This window comes from Parasteatoda tepidariorum, chromosome 6, assembly GCF_982258835.1.
Source record: "Parasteatoda tepidariorum strain Cologne lab strain chromosome 6, Ptep-v5.0, whole genome shotgun sequence".
NCBI lineage: Eukaryota > Metazoa > Arthropoda > Arachnida > Araneae > Theridiidae > Parasteatoda > Parasteatoda tepidariorum.
In genome coordinates, this window is record NC_141760.1 from 22,586,020 (window position 1) to 22,603,758 (window position 17,739).

Below are 17,739 nucleotides of genomic sequence, written 5' to 3' on the forward strand. Positions count from 1 at the left end.
AATGATATCTTTCTTCCGTTAAGATTAACAATTTCCATATAACCTAAAATAAATTCTTATGTAATAATTGCTATTAGTATTTTTCTTTCATTATCTTTTGACAATTTTTATAAAATTTGAAAGGAATTTTATAAAGAACATAAAACTTTATCTATGCGATGTCTTTTGCATATCAATTTTGTTATTGTAATTATGTATAACATTTTTCTTTTTCTATCCATTAATAATTTTCATAAAATTCAAAAGAATTTAAAGAGCAAAAAAGGCAATAAAAATCGTGAGATGGAATATCTCCACTCTATAATTTAATATCGAAACACCAACTAATTTTTTTTTCTACACACTAACTAATTAATTTACTAAAACATTTTCATCCCTTGTTATTTAATATTTTCTTCCCTTGTTATTTAAAAATTTTTCATTTTCTATGCATCTATAAATATTATAAACGGTCATTAAAGAAAGTACTGTAAATCTGCAAGGTTAAAATTGACAACAAAGTCAACACCGACTAAAATTTGAGCAAAGTTTGGATTATATTATACAGTATACCCTAAATACATTCTAAATAAATAAATTAAAAAAGAAAAAAAAAACAGAATCGCTGTCTTTTAAATATTATCTTGCCCAATCGCAATACTTACACAAAATCACCTGTTCAAACATATGATTTGTTTTAGAGGAAAAAACAAATAAAACGCTTTGTTTTTTTATAATAACGCCTCAAAAACATTTTCATCACTTCGAAGATATCAACATAATGCTACATTTCAAGGTAAAATAACATTTATATAGCCCATACAAAAACACACATTAAATGTGAACGGAATAAAAACATACTAAATACTTTTTTAAAGCTGAAATCTAAGTATAAAACTAACTGCTAGTAAACGTGAGACGGCCTAGAAAGTCAATACTCGACAAGTGGATTTTCGATGGGACAAAAAAGATGAAGATGACCATCTTCAGTTGATACATTTGGCGATTAAACAAACAAAAAGTGAAGTGTAAAATGCCAGGTGGGCAGGCACTTACCTCCAGAAGTGGGGCACATATCCGGGACATTGCTTCGAATCTCTTTTCACCAGATTCCTCTTTTCCATTCTCCGATTACTCTCTGAAAAGAAATAAAAAATTGATACTGTGGGTGGGAAATAAGAATAAAATAACAATTACTAACTCTTCCATGCACTTAAATAAGCATTTTGCATGCATAATGTCATTTACATTTAAAGAATTATAGACCGACGTTCTCTACAACTATTGAATTTTTACATAGTACAAAAGTTGAATGAATTTATGAATTAGGTTTTAGAGCCTGCAAATGGATTTGGGGGTAATTTTCTAACTGCAAGTTTAACCCTTTGAATATATATATATATATATATATATATATATATATATATATATATATATATATATATATATATATATATATATATATATATATATATATATATATATATATATATATACACTGCCCGCGCTTAGGATTTCAAATTATTAGTCAGTAAATTAGCCAAATATCAGAAGCATTCGCCAATTTTCGAAAGTCTTCGCCAAAGGCAAATCTTAACAATTTTTTATGGTTAAATTATTTCCCCACAGAAAACTATTTTAAGGTAGTTTATTTCAGGCTTTTATTATTTGGACCCAGTTCTAATTGGTTATGCGGTGCATCTACCAATAATTACTATAATCGAATAAAAAATTACTGATTTGTTTAGAAAAATTCATTTTGGCGTAATTTTAATTTCTTTCCAGTAGAAAAAATCATCCCCCCTCCCAATACTTTCGCCACGACACAATTATATTCGCCAAATTAACGATTTTATCGCATTTGGTGAGGTGGCGAATGCAATGCGAGGGCCCTGCATAATCGCTCAAATTAAAAGCAAAAATGTATTTCAGTATTTTTTCATTATAAAAAACATTCTAATAATTACTACAAAAACCTGTTAGATTATCGGAATTATATTTGTACTAAATATAAAATCCCAAAAAAAGTAGATATATTCAAAAATAATTGATGACTAAATAATTGATTTTGAAAACTAAAGACATTTCAATGATGAATAACTGTTTCTCTAGACCTAAAAAAATGCAAATTTGACAGCAATGAATGATTGATTTTGTAAATTAGAGAGATTTCAATGATGAATGACTGTTTCTCTTACACCTAAATAACTGCAAATTTGAAAAATTACCGTTTGAAAGATTTTACCTTTCACGCAGAAAAAGACACCGGTATTTCAAGCTGTATTTCATAACCATTTATTAAAATGCTAAATTTATAATATTAATAATAAATAATATTTTCCTTTATTTTAATCTAAATCAATACAAAATAATGAAAAATGCATGAAAAATATTATGTAAATTATTATGTATGTATTAAATAAGACCATCTAAGATTTGATGAGTTTTACAATAGATTTTCAATCAACAATGTTAGATACCAAAGATAAGTACAACGATTAGGTTCTAATTCTTGTAGAATTTTTAAAAAATTATTGTAACTACCAAAGAAGTGCCTGTTGGTTTGAATCGTTTTTTACCAGATTCCTCTTTTCCATTCTCTGAAATTGTGGTGGGAAACAAGAATAAAATAACAATTTCTAACTGTTACATGCACTTAAATAAAAACATTGCAATACCAGTTACATTTAGAGAATTTTGGACCAATGGTCTCTACAAGTATAGAAATTTTATATAGAAGCTAATTTTAATAAATGTATCAATTTGGTTTTATAGCTCGCTACTGGATTTCGTGTTAATTCCTAAAATGTAGGGTTAAGATATATATTTTCAATCTTTTATAGATTTTCAATCAACAATGTTAGATACCAAACTTAAGTACAACGATTAGATTCTAAAATCGGTTGTATTTTTAAAAAAAAATAGTATTGTAATCACTGTAAAAGTGCATGTTGATTTGAATATCTTTTCACCAGATTTCCCTTTTTTATTACGATTATTCAAAAATAGATGTACGAAAAGTATGCATAACTTAATAAAGTAAAATTGGCTAGACTAAAATAAAAAATAAAAAAATTCGTTATAGAACGCTCGACAAAGTTTAACCCCGTCATTTGTTGTCACGCGGTATAATTATAATTGGTTAGTATTAATATGAAAGTATAAAATTATCTAATAATTAAAAAAATAATAATAATAAATCTATAATTTTTAAGTACTTAAAAGTGTTGAGCGGTTGTTTAATATTCATATAACTGATTAAAAATTTTGCAATAAAATTTTTTTAGACTAAATGTCACAATATTTCAGGGTATGCTAGCTCAAAGTAAAATCCATAGAAAGTTGATACAGTCTAGTATTCAAAATAATAAAGCTGCGACTGTTATCATATCTCCATGATAATAATTATCTTGCAAGATAGTATCGGGAAATACTATATTGCAAATGAATTATACTGTAAACGTTAAAGGTATACCAACCATACCACAATTATCTTTTGGTTGGTACTCCGGAAGGTCACTATTTTAGTTGTAAGAAACGTGCATTATTATGATTCGTGTATTTGAAAGATTTATCGAAATAAAACTTTATATAATAGAATAAAAAATAATAAAACACTTTATAAACTTTATGAGCATTTCAATAGTTTAAATTATTAAAATCTTAATTTCGCAGATTGCTTGTAATTTTTAACTTTTAAAAAATATTTTAATCATCAAATTTAAAAAAAATAATAAATTTAGTATAATATATAAATTATGATTTTTGATTTCTTTTTTTCATCTACATAGTGAAATAGGGTCAGTTTTCAGACTTTGGTTTTACACCGCTTATAAACTATTCATTAAGTTTCAAATTTTTTAAATGTGAAAAAAGGAAGGAAATATAAGAAAAAGGGAAAAAAGAAAAAATGGAGAAAAAGAAGAAAAAAAAGAAAAGAAGGGAGGAAGAGGAGGGGGAAGGAATGGGGTAAAATGAAGAAAATATCTAAGTGAATAATTATTTTACTCTATAACAATTTCACTTTTAATTTTTTATTTGCTATAGAACAATATTCAAAATAGGTTTTTCATTTCAGATGTTTAAGTCTTTTTCTTTTCTTTCATCGATAGCATAATATTTATCTGAATTGCGAAAAATCAATTAAGGTGGCATATTCCATGTACATTTCAAGCTAACATTTTCTTTTGTATTAAATTCGAATTCGTACGTACATGATACACGACTTTGACCAGGCATAAGTCATCGACCCTAAAAAGCAACCAAATATTCCATTGTCAATAAGCAGCGGCGATAAAAACGAACAAAAATATTCCGGTCTTTATAAGGAATTTTCCAAAACACATATGGTGTAAAATGAAACACTTTAGAACATCACGCACTGAGTTTTGTCGGACCAGAACCAATTTGTGGACACCATAATAATGAAGAAGAAAAAAAACCATTTTTACTAAAGATAAGGGTGCCGTTGAGAAAAGATAAAATTGTACCTTCTTAACTTGAGTTGAGATCTCTGCAAAGGAAATCGGAAAATATAAATTGATGCCGACATTTACTACCGATTTTTTGAGGCCATTGGAGAGAATGAATCGGAAGAGTTATTTATCTGCGAGGAAAAGTGACAAGTGAGAGTCTCTAATGCGTGAGATAAATAAGAAATTAAACAATGAAAAAGGAAAACATGGATAGAAGAGGAGAATATTAAATCGTACTTGATGATAAACAGAATCGTAAAAGTCGAAGCACTTCTCATTTTTTTAGCGTAAATGAAAGTTATTTGGTTTGATACCCTAATTCAGAAACTTACTGCGTAATATAGGTAAGTGTGTACACCTGTGGTTATTTTTGCAAAATTCTTGTATAAAGTTTACAACAAAATTTTTACATTCTTATAATGTAGATGTTCCTAATTGTTTTTTCCTTTTAACTGCGATTTTATTATTATATTATAATGGGATGCAAAACCTATGGCCCGTGGGCCAAAAGTGGCCCACAAAGCCTCTTCTAAGCCACTCTGAACTGTTTAAAATATTAACAAATATAAAAGAAGAAAGTAAGTAATTATTTTTTTAAACCATGTTCTTCATGGTTTAAAAAAATAATTACTTAATACTTTCTACTGAAAGAGAGGCCAACAAAACCGCCCTGTATATGACTGAATTGACGAATGTTAACACAGGTGGGCATTGGAAAAAAATTTTTTTTTCTTCAACAGAAAGTTACTGATCTAGTTTAGAGCCTTTCTCAAAATATGAAGGTTCTATTAATGCAATGGGTACTGAGTTTGTGGTGAAAATGCAATTAATTATGAAATTGTACAAATAAACTGAAAAAGAAGAAGAAAATATTATATATATGTTGAAAATATATATGTTGATAAGTTAAATAAAAGAAAAATATATAAAATTTCAAAATTCCAGTAATAGTCATCACATTGATCTGAAACTGTGTTTGTAACACATTTTGTTTTCTAAATAATAGTCAAAGTTAACTTATAGGTTAAATGTAAATTTAAGTTACCTTTTTTTTGCTACGTGCCCAAAATTTTACCGTAATTTGCTTTGTAATATAGTAAGTAGTATATTTGTTTAAATTTATATACATTATTTATTTTTATTATCTGTACGAGAGCAAAAGATTATACATTTCTAAGTAATTCTTATAACTTTAAAAAAAATCTAAATAATTCCTGCATTTACATTATACTGCATTATAATAATGTTGGCCCTCAACATTATATTTTGTAGTTTTTGTAACTCTCTAGCAGAAAATGTTTGTGCGGATATAACATATTCAAAATGACGACATCCAAAACAGCTTGGATTTTTGAGAGAGAAAAAAGCTGGTGGAATAACAAATTGTTAAGTAATGAAAAATCAGCTAATTAAGAAATAATACAACGTAAATAATCATTGTTATCTGTAATAGTAATTAAATTTATAAACCGAATAATAAGATTGGTGGACGAAATATACATTTCTTTGTTTTATTAAGTATTTACAATAAAATAATATTAATGATTACGATGAAATAATATAACAAGATTCAAAATGAAAAGAAATTATGAATCTAGTGACACTGTCGAGTCATTTTGTAAAGTAGTACAAACTCCATGAATACCTTTATCGGCATACCAGACTCAAACATAATCTTCTTGTATATATTTATTTCAACAAATTAGTATTCAATTAATATTTAAGCTTATTTTATTACGAAGAAAATTATGAATTACAAAAATAAGAAAATAGGACTAAATTATTCAAACTTCTGCGACACTGCGCACTCAAGCAACGAAATAAAATGCTGTCATATAAACTGTGTCTGACACGTAAACCAAAGCGGAAAGAATAAAATTACAAACAATATACTGGATGGGAAGATAACTTGGACATCTTGGGGCCATAAAGCTATACATCATTAAAAAAAATTATATGAAGTGATTCATAAAACATCATTTTTTGCCATAATTATCATTAAAATGTCATTTTACGCCATAATCATTTTTTAAACTATTTTCGCAAAAAAATTAAAACAATGTTAAAAATAATAAATTTTTTAGTTATTAATATTGATCATATGTATAAAACAACTTATCTAATAACACTTTATTTTATGCAAACACATTATAAGAATAATAAAGATTGATAAAGAGAGAAAAATCAAACCCACGGTATAAAAAGAACACAATAAGAACATTTCGAACCCCTAATTAATGAATTCATAAAGAAAGGAGAACATTAAATATGCAAAAATCTCATAAGAATTTTGAAGACAAGATCAGTATTTGAAGATATGTAAAAGAGTAATTAATCTTAATTCGACAAAAACACGCCAAGACTACATTAACGAAATTGCGCAAGCAGCATTTGCAAACTGAATCGCAAGCAGCTGCGCAGAGCATGTCACCTAAGTAGACAGACAGGGGGGAAAAGTGTCACATATCTGTGTCACGGTTCTTCAGTACCAATATAAAAAAAGTGGCGAATTAATAAAAAGAAACTTCCTGGATAAAAAATTAATAACTGAATATCCAATTAGATAAGATATTAAAATCTACAGAATTAATGAATTCATTTTATCGCAGATAGCCCACTTGGGGACAGCATTTTTTGTAGATCCTGAACTTGTCACTTGATAAAGTACCTTTACATAAGTTAAATTCCTAAGCTTTTTTTAAAATATGAGCTGAACAGCTTGATATTATTTTGATTATTATTTCATTATCAAAATTCAAAAGCTTTAGTACGATCTTTTCAATTTTAAAACCGGTTGGATGCATTTTCTGAAATAAATTACATAGAAGAGATAAAAATATTCCATATTCCAGGTTTTAAAACGCAGATAAATGTTTCTGGAAAATTCGGTGATTATTTAAAGTTTTTATCATTAAAAATAATTAACTAATGTAAATTAAATAAAAGAAAGTGCAATTTAATAAATTTTTTTTGATACATACCAGAATTCGGTCCTTAAATTTCATGGGAAGAAAATAGCAGTACAGACTATACATACAATGATTACATTAAACATGAAAATAACATTCCAAAGAGAAACTTCTTTTATAAACTAAAAACACAAATACATGAACTCTCTGGACCTATTCTTAGTATACTTACCAGAGTTGGCCAAAAATGTAATCGATTACATTTTTCGATTACAGTAATCAATTACTTGTAATCATGATTACAATTTTCAAAAATTTTGATTACAGCTGTAATCATGATTACAATAATGATTACAGTAATCAATTACTTGTAATCGTGATTACAAAGTTTGATTACAGCTGTAATCATGATTACATAGTCGATTACAGTAATCAATTACTTGTAATCATGATTACAATTTTCAAAAAATTTTGATTACAGCTGTAATCATGATTACAATTTTGATTACAGTAATCAATTACTTGTAATCATGATTACAAGTAATTGTGATTACAAGTAATCACAACAAAAACGATTACAAGTAACTATGATTACAAGTAATCAAAATATATGATTACATGTAATTTGATTACATGTAATTTGATTACATGTAATTATGATTACATGTAATCTAATTACACGATTACAAGACTATTGTATTCTTATAAATGATTATATTTTACAGTAGATAGTAGAATGTATTTTATAATGATACATTTTGCACGTATTAACATGTACTGCATTTTGTACGTATTTGTATACGTACAAATGAATGTAACTGAAATGTATGTACATATGATTTTATCTAGTGCATATGTTCAGACATTTTAGTATCACACACATGTACATACACTTATATTGTAGGTATAAAATATATGTACGTATGTATATAGATAATAATTACGTATGTATGTGCAAACAATGTAGGCATGTACATTTATACACAATGAATATATGCATTTTATGCAAATATTTGTGTATGTAAAATGTATATCTATGTTCATGTACGCATGTATATACAAGTACTTGTGTTTGTACGAACATACATACATTGTCTGTACAATGTATGTCCCTTGCATGTATGTGCAATTTATTTATGAACAGTACAATATATGTATGCATGTACAATATAGGTATATCTGTAGGATGTACAATATATGTATGTATACATGTACATGATATGCATGTCCAGTGTATTTATGTACATGTACATAATATGTTCATGCTCAATGCAAGTATCCAAATATGCATAATACATTTGTGAACTATTGTACGTACATTGGGCGTATTTATATTTCACATATATTCATACATGTATTCGACATGCATAACGTACGTACATACACACATTTGAGATGCATATATTGTACAGATGTATATACATATAGCGTACAGATGTATATACATATAGCGTACAGATGTATATTCATATAATGTACATATGATGAAATGAACATATAATGTTCATATAATGTACATATATGTGTACATATACAGTACGTATGTGCATAAATATATTGGGCATAATTCTTTCGTACAAATTTTACATGTGCACATGCATGCTATCCCTATCTATGCATATGGTGCAATGTATATATGTACAATGAATGTATCCACACATGTACAATACACGTATGTTCCATGTATGCATATCCATATGTACTATAATATACAATACATGAATGTATGTACATACATTGTACAGGCGTACATACATTACACGTATACATATGTACATTACATTTATGTCTAAATATGTGTACAATGCAATAAATAAAATGCATGTAAGTTAACTTTTAATGACTCAAGCAAGTTAAATGACAAAATCAAACGATATTTAAATTTAGTTTTCAGCTTTAATTGTTCTATATCAATTTGAAATTCTCTGAATAAAAAATTTTTTTCAGGTATTTTCATGAAATGTTTGACAATACAGATTTATTTTTTTTATAACATAATGGATGATTCATAGAAATTTTTTAAATGGTAAGAAAAACGGTAAATTTTATGTGTGGAATTAATATTTAGAAATTCCAAATAAAATTATCGTTTGCTTTCTAAAAAATATGAGGTCGAGTTTCATATACCTTAGAATAATTTTAAAACAAATTTTAATAACTTTACTCATATAAATTTTTTTAATGTATGCACAATGTATGTGTATATTGTAATTACATATATTTAAATGTACGCACGTATTTGTACATTACTTGTAATTATGTACATGTATACGTTGTATGCACATGCATACATTGTGCATATAACTATTTTTTTGTACATCCATGCATTACATGCGCATAAGTATTAACAAAGTATGTAGTTATACAAGTACATACGTAAGTTGTACATAAGTACATACTTTGCGTGCACATATATCGATGTACATATAAATATGCATATATATATGTACGCATTTTATTTACGCAACTATGTGCATATATTGTACCTTTAAATAACATTTTTACATATTGTACGCAAATACGTACAATTTTATATACAAACGTACATTGTATATACGTGCTATCATCGTAAATTTATACAATATATGCACTTAAGTACATAAAAGCATGCAAACGCATAAACATTAATTTCATATACTTTCATACATACATTGTCTATGTATACAAAGATACAAAACATTGCCTTTTTGTACAAACTAACATACATGCGTACATGTATCATAAATGCATAATTATATGTACTAAGCATATGCGCATTGCATTAAGTATATTACAATATAATTATGAATATTGTACGTACAAACAACGTTTGTGCATACATTGTATGTATAGGAATCGCAAATTGTACGTTCATGCGTGTGTACATTCTATGTACATAAAAATATGTAAACACATGAATACTTACATAAAAAATTTGACTATAGTATACAATCGTAATAACTTGTAATCGTATAGTTTGATTACAAGTAATCACAATTACATGTAATCAAATTACATGTAATCATGATTACATGTAATCATATATTTTGATTACTTGTAATCATAATTACTTGTAATCGTTTTTGTTGTGATTACTTGTAATCGCAATTACTTGTAATCATGATTACAAGTAATTGATTACTGTAATCAAAATTGTAATCATGATTACAGCTGTAATCAAAATTTTTCGAAAGTTGTAATCACGATTACAAGTAATTGATTACTTGTAATCGTGATTACAAGTAATTGATTACTGTAATCAAAATTGTAATCATGATTACAGCTGTAATCAAAAATTTTTGAAAGTTGTAATCACGATTACAAGTAATTGATTACTTGTAATCGTGATTACAAGTAATTGATTACATAGCTGTAATTATCTGTAATCAATTACAGTTGTAATCGATTACTGTAATCAACGGCCAACTCTGATACTTACAAACTCACAATAAAATTTACGACTAGAGACATTCTAAAAAAATCGTTTTCATTTTTTAAAACAAGTGGTTGCTACAGCTACAGTTAACATATTTTATATCGTTTTCATCATCCGAATTGTAAATTAATTAATCAGAAACAATAGCAAAATCTGCCTTATTTCAAGGTCGAGGTGAATTTTTCCAAAAAGAAAATCAATAGAAATGTTAAAAAAATACTTGAAAATTATTTAAATTAAGCTGCAGAGATATGATGAATTAAGCACGAAGTAAAGTTTATATTAAGGAGTTCTAATTTTCAACAACTTACCTGGCTAGGTATTTTAAGAGTTTGGTTCTATTTAGGTCAAGAATCCAAATCCATCGAATTCAGAATTATGTTTGTGAGTCTGATTTCGTTATTTAATTTACAGGAAACAATGATGAATTAGCACACTTAAATTCTTTCCTCAGAATCCTGTAACATTAAGATTTAATCTTAAGGTAAAAAATATCCATAACATCAAAAATTATTGATTAGTTTTATTTATTTAATTGCCTCGTCTCTTATTAGTCTTTCACATCTTTCGTTTTAAAGAAAACTCGTTTACGTAAAAGCGAAAGAGAGGTAGAAAAAAAAAGATAAAAATTTGATATTGTAAAGCTCATTGCATTGCATTATTAATACCATCAATTTAACCCCGCATATCTTTCTCCTGCCGAATCAAAATAACGAACTCGTTTTCCTCTAAAGTGTTAAAAGATAAAAACCTGATTATCGTTTAAAATTCAAATGGAATTTCAGATAAATCTAGATTACTTTCTAATAACTAACTCTCAAACAGTTCTAAACATACATGATTACGTAGATTACCACAATCAATTAACCTTAAGAACATTAACCTTTTACAGATAGTAGCATGACAGAATTCTTAAAAGGAATTTAAGACGTTTTTAACGTCTTAACAATAAGAAAAATACTAGTGCAGAAGAGGCTTTTTCACAAATAAACGCAGTGCATTACTTAATCATTAGTTATAGAAAGACGAAAACACGAAGGAGATTTACACGAAAGATCGTGACAGAAATAACTCGAAAAGTTTCATAATTAAATTTCAAACTACGCTTTTGTAATAATAACGACATTCGATCTTGGAGGGGGGAAAAACAAACAGGGGTACTAGCAAAGGTCCTAACCCCTCACGGCTTTCTCTAAGACTGAGTTAACTTACAATTCGAATTCAATAGAATTACTAGCACTTATTAAGTGAATACAAAAAAAAATAATCAAAAATTTGTTTTAGCATTTTTTTTTTATAAATTATATTTATTAAATGTCTATGTTCTGTATAAATGTATTTTTTAACCAATCATTTGAATAAATAGTTAAGAGCATTAGAGATCCTGTTAAAAGAAAATTAATAGTTATGCAACTTATATGTGTCTTATATTTTTCTTGATTGAAGTTCCGGGAAAGGAGGGATTATATTACTGTTTTTGTTTAGGATATCATTTTTTTTCTCTTTAAACTGATAATTTAAATAAGCAAATGCTTTATAGAATGATAAACATTTAGAATTAGAAGAAGACAAGAAGAATTAGTTAGGAATACGTGGAACCTGGAGCTAAATTATTTGGTTTTGAGAAATTAAATAAAAATATATTTGAGAATACATTTAGAACGTATATGAGTATACATGCATAACAATATATTATTTCCAATTAAGAGATTTTTTAAACAAACAAAAAAGAAAAAAACAATTTTTTTTTGTTTAAATAAAATCGTTTGATTAATAAAATAAAAAAGCGACATATTTTGTTTAAATAATTTTTTTTTTTACTTAAATCGGATTTATTTGATTTTTATTTGATCTTTAGTTTACAATTGAATTTCGTAAATATAATTTTATTGAGTATTATAATATAATTTTATTGAGTATATAATTTTATTGAGCCTAAATATAATTTTATTTCGTAAATATAATATAATTTTATCAATAAGATTTAAACGCAACAATAAATTTCAATTTACATTTTTTACTTTAAAATTGTTTTATTATAGTACATAATGCATGCAAATGCGAAAACATTCACATTTATTGTATAGAATAGAGGTCCTACTAAAAAACAGCATGGATAAACAAAACAGAAAATTAATTTCACCGATTTTTTTTAAAACAATAATAAAAAAAAACTTATGAAACGACAAAAGTGTTGCCTTATACCATACCGTAACACCGGGTCTTCCTTTTTAGAATAACTTGACTTACCCATATTAATTGGGGGGGGGGGGGAATCACACTACTATTAATAAAAGGCAAACTGCTGAGCTTATCCAATTTAAACGACTTTTTCATAAGATATTTAGATATTTTCCTTTTAAAATTATGAATACTTCAAAATTATAAATGCTTTAAAGTCAAAAATTGAATTGAAATAATTTAAATAAAATGTGTATTTTGAAAATTGTGATAAAAAACTAAGAATCAGTAGGATTTTTTTTTTTACCATCATGCCCATATTCTGTAACTACTTGAAACAGAAAAATAACTTATATGTAAAAAAAAAAAAATTGCATTAAGCGTTCACTTTGTTTTTCATTAGCATTCTGAAAATCAAAATATTATGTCAAAAGCGCTTTGTTTATTAAACGCCAAGAACTAATGTAATTTTGCTATTTGTAACTTGTAAGACAAATTTTAAAAAATTTAAAATTATAAAAATAAATAAACGATTTTAGAAATGCCATAAAATAATGTTTTGTAAATGTTTAAATAGATTGTGTCTTTAAAAAAATAAATAAATAAACATTTTTATCAATGATTTTTTATTTTTAAAAAATAAACAAAGCCTGACAAAAAGACAGATATTTACACAACTTTTATTCTTAATTTTTTCAAAAAGAAATTAAACCAATTTATCTTATCCCACTATAATGGGGCAAAACAATGGCTTTCTAACATTCTTCTCTCAAAATTTTAAATAATATTTTCACAAACATTTAGCCAACTTGAAGCTGCACATTTGTTTCAGAGTTGTGAGGGTCCAGTGATGGACACACACTGTAAAAAAGTTCCAAAAATGTTTCTGAATATTGGGGCAGTTACGGTGCATATAGTTTTTCTAGCACGTTTCTGATTATTTTGGAATCCACTTCCTGGGATATTTAGATACATTTCGCAGCACTTCAGAAATAGGTTGAAAAATTTCTGACAATTTCGGAATATTTTACTACCAACAATATTAACCGTCATATGTCAGAAGGTGTCACGATATCGAATAGAGTTAACGTGTACAATGCATTGCAAAGGACAATAATATAGAGCTTAAACACTTTATTCTCAAAAACTTAAAAGAAAAAAAAAATCGGTGAAAATGCACAACAGTCTTAAAAAAATAGCTTGGTCGAAATATTTCTTATTTTTTTAAATAAAGTGAGATCCTTTTTTTTTTTAAATTCTTTTTTGGCCAACAGATATGCCGCACTTTAAATTAAGCGTTTACCCTGTTGGAATAAGCTGTCAACAGACTTTGAGGTAACAATAATTAAAATCAATATTTGAAGCCACGCTAAAAAAACAAATATAGATTTTCCAATCGGAGAATCGCAGATGTACCCGTTGACTTCAGGCGAAATTTTCAAGTGACAAACGACGCCATTTATAAAATGACCTGCAGGTAGAACTCACAATACAAATCTCATCAGGTTCATTTGGTAGATTTTAAAGAAAACGCGACCTTTTGTTATGGAAATATATCGAATTCCACAAGTCTCTTTTTCGCAGGTAACGCCTATGCTCGCACCCTTTTCATTGAAAACAGAACAAAATCAATGTGTTACAAAACTCGTTTCTCGAGCGCTTTTTGGAATCACTGGCGAATCCTCTGGATTTACTTCCGCAACATCTGCGGCGTATACGGTGTTACCGAAAGCGATTGTGTGTCTTCTTCGATTTGTTCCATTCAATGATTTGATGCGAAGTTTCTTTATTGTTTATGATTTTATCAAAGGAAAAGTAAACGACAACTCACGAAGTAAAATTCTCGGAAAAGCAATTTGTTTCCAGTTCACTCGCCAAGAATAATTCTAGAGGTGTGAATAAAGATGTTCTTTAAGAACAAAGGGGTTCGCTTAAACGATCATAAGGACAAAATAGAACAGTAAAAAATATATACCAAACGTTCATTAAAAACTTCTCTAATAATTTACAATTATTTAAGAGATTTCATCTTTCTAAACGATTTCCTTCGTGTTGAACAGTTGCAATAATGCCGACTTTAGCAAGGTGCTGCTAAATACTTATAATTGCTGTTTGAAAAACAATCTAGTCGCAAAGTTAAGGCAATCACTACTCTGGGTACTGAAATGATCTAGCTACGCTACTGTGTTGGAGGTTTGAGTGCACTAAAATTATAGTGGAAAATAGGCATTTAAATAGATAGTTCGTCAAAGGTTCGATAATTCGTTTTAAGATCGAATGGATTGAAAACGATAACATTTTGTAAAATAATCTGGGGGATCACTTAGGGTACTAAAATGATCAAATGCGCAACAAAGCCGTCGTTTGCATATTCAGGGCCCGACTTAGCCTAATAGAGACCCGGGCAAAAACTTATTTGGGGCCCGCTCTCTGGCTCAGTAATGAAGAACCGAACTTTATAGAGGTATTTAGATTTTTCATATCATTATAAATAACAAGAAAATCGATTAGAATCTAAAATAGCTCTCTGTCCATTTTATCGATTTTCTGACAATTCTGTGTCCATCATGCCGCATGCAGTTTTCCGATTGTTAACTTTGTCATCTATCTGCGAAAAATTCATATCCTTGCTGACATTAGGGCGGAATTCAGCAAAAATTTTCGCAATTACAATGGATCAATTAGAAGCCTATATTTTCGTAAATATATCGCATTCTGCTATATGTAAAAATACAAGCTTTTGATTGGCCAAATTTGTCCAGCGTAATTGCGAAAATTCAGCTGAATTCCGTCCTAAAAAGCTATGAATTTACGAAATATAGATTGTGTTCATGCTATCGATTAATGAAGAAGCTAACTAAAACTGACAGATTTTACACTGCACTGATATTTCGTTTAAAAAGAAGTTCATTAAAGAAAGTAACTTAAAAACTTTCTATTCGACTTGGGGGCCCCTCTGATGTGGGGGCACTGCCAATACCTCCTAGATTGAAGAAAGCCGAAGGACGGAAAACGATGACTCATACAGTTAGGCCCAGATTTGCTGATCACTTCTGACGAAGCTTCTCTTTTTCCCTTCTGTTTCTCGACACTTTTTCGTTACTCTTCTACTAATTTTTTACTTTCTACAAATTATTATTATTATTTTTTTTGTCTAGATTAAATGTTCTTAAATTGTGTAAAAATGCTTAATATATTTATTTGTTTTCAGAAATGATTAACAATAAATCAATTCTAACAAAAATAACTGTTGTGTGAATGAAAAAAAAAATATTTTTAAGCATTAAATATCAGTTTTATTTTATAAATTGGAAAATTTTATCTAACTTTTTGTTATAAAATGTATGGATTAAAAACAAAGAAATATATTTTTAAAGGGATTTTACACATTTATTATTATTATAGTTTTGACATAAAACTAAGAAAGGGGTCTAATTTTTATAATATGATACTTACATTTTTAGTAGATGATTATTTTGGATTTTAATGATTATGTTTTGCATGTTATTAGAACTAGAGCATACGAAATAAAATAGAAATTGTTTATAAACAATGACATAAAATGAGCTTAAAAAAATTTAGAAAATCAAATGCAGTCTTCAAACAAGGTTTAGATAGTAAAAAAAAACATATCAAAAGCATGATTATAATTTGTATTTTTTTCCTGTGGAAGTGTGATTGTTAGAAGTGATAAACTAAAATTAAAGTAAGCAACCTTAGATAACAAATATTTTATTAAATAGCAAATTCAAAAAACGATAAATAAAATGTAAACACAAATTTTACTGAAATATGTTAAAACTTTCAGTAACATTTAAAAAAGTATAATTTTTACCATCACACTGATAAACTAAAATAAAGTAAGCAACCTTAGATAACAAATATTTTATTAAATAGCAAATTCAAAAAACGATAAATAAAATGTAAACACAAATTTTACTGAAATATGTTAAAACTTTCAGTAACATTTAAAAAAGTATAATTTTTACCATCACACTGATAAACTAAAATAAAGTAAGCAACCGTAGATAACAAATATTTTATTAAATAGCAAATTCAAAAAACGATAAATAAAATGTAAACACAAATTTTACTGAAATATGTTAAAACTTTCAGTAACATTTAAAAAAGTATAATTTTTACCATCACACTGATAAACTAAAATAAAGTAAGCAACCTTAGATAACAAATATTTTATTAAATAGCAAATTCAAAAAACGATAAATAAAATGTAAACACAAATTTTACTGAAATATGTTAAACTTTCAGTAACATTTAAAAAAGTATAATTTTTACCCGTCACACTGATAAACTAAAATAAAGTAAGCAACCTTAGATAATAAATATTTTATTAAATAGCAAATTCAAAAAATGATAAATAAAATGTAAACATAAATTTTACTGATATATGTTTAACTTTCAGTAGCATTTAAAAATAATTCTAATGTCATTTAATATCTCTTTTCTAATGTCATTTTCCTTGAAATGCATCTCACATACCTATAACAAAATGAATACAATATTTAAATGTGCATTTAAAATAAATAGTACATACTATATTCATGTATGAAAAATTAATAGATTTTTGTAGAAAAATTAATAGATTTAAATTTCATAATCAAATAAATTACAATATATTATGGTCAAACAAAAATGTTTAAAGTTTGAGCAAAAATTTAATAAAATACTAAAATTATTAATATTTTTATAAAATAAAACTCTATAAAAATAACTATATATTACAATAGTTTGCGATATGATTTATAAGAACAACTTAATT

At 26.9% G+C, this 17,739-nt stretch overlaps 1 protein-coding gene across 4 annotated transcripts in view; it reads right to left on the reverse strand.

Annotated features, from left to right (window-relative positions):
- esn (espinas) overlaps nucleotides 1-17,739 on the reverse strand; it is a 213,112-nt gene that overhangs the window by 181,521 nt on the left and 13,852 nt on the right. For 2 of the 4 annotated variants that reach the window (XM_043042432.3, XM_087165534.1), the window contains exon 2: nucleotides 1,036-1,117. In XM_043042432.3, coding sequence (XP_042898366.1) covers nucleotides 1,036-1,103 — 68 coding nt within the window. In that variant the 5' untranslated portion in view covers nucleotides 1,104-1,117. Of the gene's footprint in view, nucleotides 1-1,035; nucleotides 1,118-4,469; nucleotides 4,525-11,089; nucleotides 11,237-17,739 lie in introns of those variants that run through there. The other 2 variants (XM_071178918.2, XM_071178917.2) reach the window with 2 other exon arrangements.